Source organism: Portunus trituberculatus, chromosome 15, assembly GCF_017591435.1.
Source record: "Portunus trituberculatus isolate SZX2019 chromosome 15, ASM1759143v1, whole genome shotgun sequence".
In the NCBI taxonomy this organism is placed as follows: Eukaryota; Metazoa; Arthropoda; class Malacostraca; order Decapoda; family Portunidae; genus Portunus; species Portunus trituberculatus.
The window spans coordinates 18,234,046-18,243,480 of NC_059269.1; the positions used below are offsets into that span (position 1 = coordinate 18,234,046).

General features: G+C 41.1%; 1 protein-coding gene across 1 annotated transcript; it reads right to left on the minus strand.

The window, feature by feature from the left end:
* Window positions 1-484: 484 nt before the first annotated feature.
* LOC123503994 (carbohydrate sulfotransferase 4-like) lies at window positions 485-5,696 on the minus strand. The gene is made up of 7 exons (XM_045254193.1): window positions 5,528-5,696; window positions 3,804-3,902; window positions 3,040-3,166; window positions 2,524-2,659; window positions 1,674-1,877; window positions 1,139-1,391; window positions 485-828 (listed from the first exon to the last, which is right to left on the minus strand). Exons 2-7 carry the CDS (start codon window positions 3,892-3,894, stop codon window positions 527-529), a joined length of 1,113 nt encoding a protein of 370 aa, XP_045110128.1. The 5' UTR covers window positions 3,895-3,902; window positions 5,528-5,696; the 3' UTR covers window positions 485-526.
* Window positions 5,697-9,435: the final 3,739 nt, after the last annotated feature.

Genomic DNA, 9,435 nt, shown 5'->3' on the forward strand with positions numbered 1-9,435 from the left:
GAAGCAAATGAAGCATTGTATTATGCCTTATATGAAAACATTTCATAGTAGTTATATTAAGGTGAAAAGCAGCAGCCCACTTATGTACATGTGTATACGTAATTGTATGAAATGCTATCAATAGGGAGCTTTAAAACAAGATAATGCTATCGATAGGGATGATAGGATACAAACTACTTTTTAGACTATATTTGCCACGTTTAGGCTTCTTACAATTTTCTGTGTCCATGTTCCTTTAAGACCAACGACCCAATAATGTGGCAAGAAAAAAGCAGCTCCCACCTTCTGCAACTCAGTTTGCTTGTAAGTAATGGTCAGAGGTTGACTTTGTACGTGACATGCAGTCAATACGAATCGCGCCATTGGAATGAATCACAGGAGCACTGGATACTACGATGATAGTTTTTACCGTCGATTGATTATATTTTCGTGGAAGTCTAATTAAGAACGAAGCAAAATCCTAAGGAATTCGAATAAAGCAAAGTTTCCAAAAAATACCTTTAATAATTACTGTACATAAACACTACTACAAATCTTCAAGAAATAAAGGCACCGACTTGTTTCTGGCAACATCTATCGTCCCAAATAAATTGTAGCCGAGGTTGTGGATGGCAGAGGCGCAATACTTTTCCACGTCTGCCAACAGGTCCTCGTGTATCTCCCACCGCCACGCCAGGTACTCGTCTCTCGTGTCCCTCACCGTGCCGTAGACGGGATCTATATGGTTACTTTTTTTGTGCGTATGCTTTTCAAGGAACGCTGTCCATTCAGGAGGGAGGGAAGCTGTTTGGTTGCCAGATAGGAACCGCCATAACTTGGATGACTGGCCTGCGAACAAGGAATCAAGGATCAGTCTTTTATTATTGGTATAGTTTGTAGTATTTTGGGCATGCACTGAAATTAACAAATTTTGTGCAAAATCTTTACTACTGTTCAAGGATTATATCTATGATTTCAGCAGCACTTTATCTAGAAATATCTATGTCTGGGGATGAAGCACCCATAAGAAAGCCAACGTATCATCTTTATGGTTTTGGACGACTGACGAGAAGGCAGTACCAAAGGATACGAGCTTAAATAAAATGTTAACAAGTAGTGAGTCTGGGCTTATAAAACAATAATTCAGTAGGCTAATTACCTTCTGGGTCTAGGCAGAAACTTTCGTACTTAAGTTTCAGAACTTGGCCAGGAAACTCGCTCTCTAGTTCTTTGATCTGGTTCAGGTCGTCCTCGATCAGTGGGCAGTAATAATCAGGCTGCAGCTTGGTGAGGTGGTGTGAGTACATTGATCGTAATGAGGCCCGGGGGTCGCGGATGAGATGCACAAGTTTGAAGTCAAATTTAGAACTACTCAGCAGTTCTCGCATCCATCTGATACGGAATCGGATGACCTGATGGATTGGAGTTGAGTATGTTTAATGATCCGAGGTGGTGGAAGGATAAAGAACGTAAGGTTATGCTTTTTTTTTTAGGTTATTCCTCCCATTCCTTTCACTGGTAAACTCGAACTTTCTACCTATTTTAGTAAAAACTGCTTCAAAAGATAAGTATTTAGACACTTTGGAACTCAGCCGGAATAACATGATACTGATTTTTACTTTTGAGAAAAGAAAATGTATGGTACTCAAGATCAGATTCCTTCTAGCATACACAAATTCATTGGCTAACCTTACCTTCATAATCCTCAGGTGCTCGGAGCGACACGCCTCAGTCAAGGTGTCCATAGTGAAGCACTGGGTAGATGTACGGCACCTGCCAGTCATTTTGTGGCGCACCACGTTTCCCTTACTACGCGTGTGTAGCCACTCGATGAAGGCCTCGTCGAAGCGACACTCGCCCACCGCTTCCAAGAACGGCATCCCATTTTCTTTCATCACCTACATGTATTGATAAGGGACTGGTTGTAAATATGAACCGTTTACAATAATCGCGGTTATACCGGGACTGAAGGTTACATCACAATATTCTGGGAAGACGCTACTTCTCTTACCATTCTGGATAACCATTTTAGGTTCTCTCCTTTTATTGACTGGTACTTTACCAAGGTAATTTTTTAATAGATCTAGGCCAGAGGTCCCCTTACATTACAAAAAAAAAAAAAAAAAAAACTTGTCAACACTGTATCTGTAATCATGTATGTAAGCATACAGACAGCAATGAGAAAAAAAAAAAAAATAGTGAATTTGTTTAATTGGTCGCAAGAGTATTATGATACAAGGTTTGGTCTCCGCGGTAATGACTACACGCATGTCTATCCATCTTTTATATCGTTTTGTTTGTACACTTTCCTTCATATGTCCCTTTTTATATTGTTATGATGATATCAAACCTTATAACACCCATCCACCCACCCGCCCACCCACACACACACACACACACACACACACACACACACACACACACACACACACACACACACACACACACACCCACCCACACCCACACCCCCACACACACACATCCACCCCCCCCCCCACACACACACACACACACACACACACACACACACACACACACACAAACCAAATTTCCGCTGGATGCCCGTACAAACAGCTCCGGTTCAAAGAAATAAATGGAAGGTTTGGTTTTGGACATAAGTTCACCGATGAGGCTGGTGCCGCTGCGGGCCGTGGAGCCCACCAGTACCCACATCTGAGGTCTTGAGAGAGAGAGAGAGAGAGAGAGAGAGAGAGAGAGAGAACGAATATGTTACATAATGTATGAGGAAGGGAAAGCGAAGTTGATATTCTGTGACTGTTTTACGCATTAATCACATATCGTTCATACTATTATTTTCATTTCATTACTCTTCATATTGTTGATTTTTCATCATTATTGTCATTATTGTCATCATCACGAAAACCACCAAACTAATCATATATTTCAGCATCATTCTGCCCTCTCTCTCTCTCTCTCTCTCTCTCTCTCTCTCTCTCTCTCTCTCTCTCTCTCTCTCTCTCTCTCTCTCTCTCTCTCTCTCTCTCTCTCTCTCTCTCTCTCTCTCTCTCTCTCTCTCTCTCTCTCTCTCTCTCTCCTTACCTCTCTGCATACTCATCCTGCACCTGCTGGGGGGACAAGTTAAAGGCCTTTTCTCTTTCCTCCAGAAGTCGTTGAAAGAAGTCAAAACGAAGTGATTCTCTCCTCGGGTGCCTATTACGTGGGCGCACTATAGATAGAACATAGACAATACTAGAAACATATCAGAACATACAGTAACATAAGTAGATTCGGGAAAGTCTGTTCTTAATATTTACCCAGTCTCCTCTTGAAGGTGTCTAATTTGTTATAATAGTGTGAGAAAGAAAACGTAGGTAGATACTTCAAACAGGTGGTGAAGATAAGACAATTGATTCCGTAACATACATTAGGCATTGAAACTTTCTAATATATATCTAAGGAATAAGAAAATTAACATGTGTACAGGCAGGTGAAAATATTAAGATAATTCAAATATTTTCACCCACTCGTAAGCACTTTCTAGTAATTCGGAAGTGGAAGAAAAGCGTATTAGTTTCTTCCTTAAAAAAAATAGATAATACTATATGTACTTCACCTGTACAGGAAAGAGGGGTCACTATAATAACAGGTGGAGTGGGTTTGGTTACGTGGAAAGTTCATATGATACGTGTCAGAATATGAATGTACAGTACGTGTGGACGATAGGTGTGACATTGGACAGGTTTATATGTTTATGTGGTGTGTGTAGCAGATGTGTGTGTCATTCACCTACCGGATCTTTGGGTAGGACTGAGTGTGTGTGTGTGTGTGTGTGTGTGTGTGTGTGTGTGTGTGTGTGTGTTTACCATGTAAAGCCAGCATCGTGGTCCACAGGAAGAGGGCAGCAGCACAGGCCAGGATTATCATGCAGGCTGCCTTTAATTTTTGCTTCTTCATTCTTCCGGCTTACAAAAGAGAGAGAGAAAAAAAAAGATTAAAATGAAAATGATAATAAGAGTGATGATGATAGTAATAACAACAACAATAGAAATGCTGCTACTGTTGCTACCTTTGCTGCATGCTGCTGCTGCTGCTGCTGCTACTACTACTACTACTACTACTACTACTACTACTACTACTACTACTACTACTACTACTACTACTACTACTACTACTACTACTACAACAACAACAACGATAACTACTACTACTACTACTTGTGCTGCTCCATGTATATTTCAAGCATAGACAAGATTCAAATTTCATTGTGGAAATAATAACATAGAGGAGAGAGATCCTAGTCCCCTCACTCCATAGAAGAAGAGCTGGTCAGTTTAGTTCCACATGTGTTCCGGTATTTTCGTTACGTAGATGAGAACTATAGCAGTTGTGATGCCATTTATCACTGTTGGTAACCACCTGCACCATCACACCTGTTTCCTTGTGGCGCAGACAACAAAATAATATATTGAAATTGGCCATTTGCTTCTCCCAGTTGTCCCTTTCTACCCCCCCCCCCTCTCTCTCTCTCTCTCTCTCTCTCTCTCTCTCTCTCTCTCTCTCTCTCTCTCAAAATATCAATATTATATAATGTTTTAATGGCAGTCTTTTTTCGCATTAATCAAATAGAATCTTTATTAAACTGTCAAAGTAATCTTGAAAACACCCTTTAGAATCTTCAGTAATCACCATTATACATATATGCTAAGAATAATCGAGCTAAGACCATTCAGTGTTTCAGAATAGCGCCTTTATTGCGCAGAAAGTAACGCGTTAAGCAGTGTACGAGTGCGTGATAGGAGAGTATGAAAGTGAATAGGAAGTCCATAATCTCTCGTTGTCTTGGTACATATATAGCCTAGACATCCTCTGACAGATACTAATGGAAGTCACTGGAGAGCTGAAGCGTGTTTTCATATTATCTGGTGCACGGTGGGGTCGGTGGCTTACGTAACAGACACTATGTATTCATGTACATTGATCTTTTCAGTACCATGACGCGTTTCCATGCATATTCATTCTGGTTACTATTTGGTGATTTTATACAGCTTCAGAGACTCATGTCGGGGGGGGGGATTAAAATAGTGAAGACTGTGGCCATTAATCTCCTGACCTCCATACAAACTTCCTAACGTAAGTAAAAGCGTCTAGTCACACCCAAAACTCAAGACAAAAATGCATCCCAGTACTGAAGGTGTTAACAATAAGCACACGGGGTCTTCATATTCCTATAGCATCTTCTTACGTGGTCTAGGCAGTCTCTAAACAGCCTCTGGCAAATGATTGTGAAAGTCATTGGAGTGTTAGAGTGTGTTCTCATCGTTCTCATTGATGAACAGACTGTTTTACATCACCAATAAACACACTGGTGTATGGTATCTATAGACAACTTCAAATAGCTTTAGTGGACGGCATTGAAGTCTTAAAGCGTGTTTTCTTAGTTCTGATGACAGTTTAACAAAAGCTATGTGTCACCATTAGGAAAAAATGTCATAAGAAAACGACTATATTCTCTGTTGCCTCTGACAGTAATAATTGTAATGGGAGAAGAAAACGTTTAAAAATACTAGTTGCCGCTAATTTTCCTTACCTTTAACTGTAGTTCTTATGTATTTCAGTTTTTTTTTCTTGATTTGATTTCGGTTTTCTTCTCGTGAGTTATTTTTACTGAAGGAGACCTGACAATGCCTCTCCACTCTCCACGCCACCAACGCAGGACTAACAACACCTGACAGCTGACCAGTGCGCAGTGACGACTCTCTCTGGTCCGTGTGTGTGTGTGTGTGTGTGTGTGTGTGTGTGTGTGTGTGTGTGTGTGTGTGTGTGTGTGTGTGTGTGTGTGTGTGTAACACACACACACACACACACACACACACACACACACACACACACACACACACACACACACACACACACACACACACACACACACACACACACACACTCACACTCACACTCACACTCTCTCTCTCTCTCTCTCTCTCTCTCTCTCTCTCTCTCTCTCTCTCTCTCTCTCTCTCTCTCTCTCTCTGTTTCTCTTATTTAATTAGACACAGTGCACATAAATAAATTTCACATAATTTTGAAACGGAAGCTGTAGTGTTAAGATAAGGCTACGGAGGCGGTGGCGTAGTGAATAAGGTGGTGAGCGTGGGGCATATACTTGTCACCATGATACCCAGGTTCTAGTTGATTACACCAAAGATGCGCTTGGGTGGTGATATGGGCCCTAATATGGGTACCACTATAAATAAAATTGCTTGCGCCACTAATGGACGGAAGCTTAACAGCGCTTCTCACATATACTCTTCAAATATGCCTACAGGCGATAGGCCTATAGGTTATAACGTAAAAAAAAAAAAAATAAGTACGAATACGTTCCAGTGTCATTCATTCAAAGTTGCTTCCACGGGACGCCTTGGTGACCGAGGGAGTCATATCCCTGTCACTCGCACTTCTTTCCTCAACAACAGTGTCAGGCACTCCCACCTCCCTCCGCACTGTCTTACACTGTCACTGTCAGGCACCTTAAACCTCCTCTCCTTCACGTACTGTCCCTGCCAGGCACATTATACTTCAGTATCACTGTCAGTGTCAGGCACACTATTACACACTTGACGTTTCATGGCCCTGTCACTGTATAGGTATTTCACTTCCCTTTGTCTCCCGGAGATATTGTCACCGTTAGGCGGGTGTGTCCGCAGCACACTTCACCTGCTGGATGGACATCCTGGTGACGTCCACTGCTGAGGTGAAGGCGTTCCATAACACCACAGTGTCGTGGGAAAAGGCTCGTTGACACTACCGTTCACTTCTTCAGGGAAACCGAAGCGATGTAAGGGGCGGTGTTAGCTGCACGTGGACGTTGCGCAGCAATATGAGAGCCTCAACTCGTCTTTTGTGCACCATGGTGTCCAACAGGTGGATGAGTGTGTGGGTGCTGTCACTGTTGCCTCTCTTATATATACTGCCGATACTGTCTGTCGGTCTGGAGCTGGTGTCCCTGGCCGCTGGCACCGTATACTAAATGAGGGGCATCATCCCATGATGGACCTTGCCTGTGCTTTATACAGCGTCATGAGGTTCTTGGCGTTAAGTATAGGTGTCTCACTCGATACAGGAGTGTCACCCTTAATTCGGCCTTGTCTTTGTTGGCAACCATCAGTTTCCAGCGGCTGTTTTGAGGGGCGGAATCTGTTCCTGCGTGACCGTAGCTTGTCACTGCTTCATCATGGACTACTCTCTCTCTCTCTCTCTCTCTCTCTCTCTCTCTCTCTCTCTCTCTCTCCGGAGAATACAGCTATATAGGATAAAAACCTCTCTAACCCAAACCCGAATAAGCCGAATATCAGACAACTGGAACATCCTTATGGCTGAGCTCCACTCCATCCCCAATCACACCAGAGCCAGTATAGCCAAGATCTGACTCTGAGTGACTAGCAAAAGTACACCGGTAGTACAGTACATATTGCAATGCTGACTCCTATGTAACCAGTGTGATGTGCACGGTTAAGTGATCTCTTAATGAAGAATAGTTACGTGAGCCCTTAAGTGCATGACCAATTAGTGCTTTATGTAGTGTGTAATGAAATATGCTTTAAATATCTCTCTTAAGGCTTAAAATGTGTTTATAATGTCTTAACATGTGTGCCATAACAATAAACGTAGGCTAGATGTTTATGTATAAAAAGAAACTGGCCAAATAACGTGTATTATCGGATGAAGCGAATATTCGGATAAACTGTCAGTCACCTCGCCCCGTATAGTTCAGCCTAGTTAATTATTGTCTCCCAATATATGGCACGACGAGCAACACACTGCTACACCGAGTGCAGCAACTACAGAACTTTGCTGCTAAAATATGTGCTGACGGAGCGAGAAGATCCGACCACGCCACCCCTTTTATTACCCACCTTGAGTGGCTCAAAATTGACAAAAAAGTTACTTTTGATGTTGCCGTCCATGTATATAAGGTGAAAAACAAACTATTTCCTGAATGGTACATGCACCTGCCTACTCATAGCGAAGTCTCGGGTCACACCTACACAACACGACACCAATATAATCTTCACGCACCGCTCACTCACACAGACACTGGCAAACGCTCTATCACTGTCTTGGGACCCAAAGTGTGGAATGACTTGCCTTCGCATGTTAAAAACTCAAACACACTGTCCTCCTTCAAAAGACGCCTAAAGATCTTCCTCATGCTATAAGTTAGCACGTTCTTTTATGACTGAACTCACTGTTCTAATATTAATAGACTGTAGTTCACTTACATTTTAGTTGTAAACTTATTTTACTAGTTTTTTTTTATTTACTTTTAGTCATAAACCTGGTTTTACTTGTTTTTACTTCTTTTAAATGTTTTTATTTTTATTTTTTGTCTTAGCTATCTGTTATTATTATTCTAGAATGTAATGCATCATTTTTACTCTTATCTATTATTATCATTATTCTAAAATCTAATGCATTATTTTTACCTTTTTGTATGTTAATAACTCATGTAAAGAATAGCCATTGTTAATGGAGATAAAGGGATTCTGATTCTGATTCTGATTCTGATTCTGATTCTGATTCTCTCTCTCTCTCTCTCTCTCTCTCTCTCTCTCTCTCTCTCTTTTTATTTTTTTTTATTTAAACATAACTTTATACAAAAGAACATGTACCCAAAGGCGCACTGTCGTGTAATATGCTGTTTTTCTTCCCTCAAGTGCATGACAGAGGTGAGGAATGGACCAAACTTTCTGTACATCAATGTGTTAAGCTGCTAAGTCAAAACTGTTTCACTGTCATAGGCAACAATACACAACACTAATAAAAGAGTACATGAAATCTTGGTAAGGATCAGTAAGAAAGGGATTTAAAGAATAGGTTTTGCAATTTTTTTACACAATATAATGTTTGAACGTGTCTGTATAGAGGAAGAAAGAAAGATGTATACCTGATGGAAGTGAAAGGCTTAGTGAATCTTAGTGAATATATCAGAACAGATACTAGAAGAAGTTTAGCAGCATCTCTTCTTAGTGGAGTCAGTATACGGTTTCGTGTAGAGCTAACTTCTTTTTGTCTTCATCTTTTCCTTTCTCCTTCATAGCCTTCATCGCTCCCAAAGCTGCTGATTGGGTGTCCAGTAGCCTGAGTACCCTTGGCTATTGCAGGACTAGTGTTGGAACCTGGAACCACGCAATTCAAGTATGTACACACACACACACACACACACACACACACACACACACACACACACACACACACACACACACACACACACACACACACACAACATAGCGATTTTTTATATTAATCTTTATAAGTACTCGTACAATACAAGATATCATTATTGCTCATTCCTTTGCCCTTAGTACCATACTGATCAAAGAACATAAAAAGAACGAAAAAAAAAGGCCAAAACCATAAGAAATGTCAAAAAGGGTCATTTAAAATTAGAGGATAGGTGTGTTGAAACTTCCATCTTGAAAGTGTAGTGCTCTCATTGAA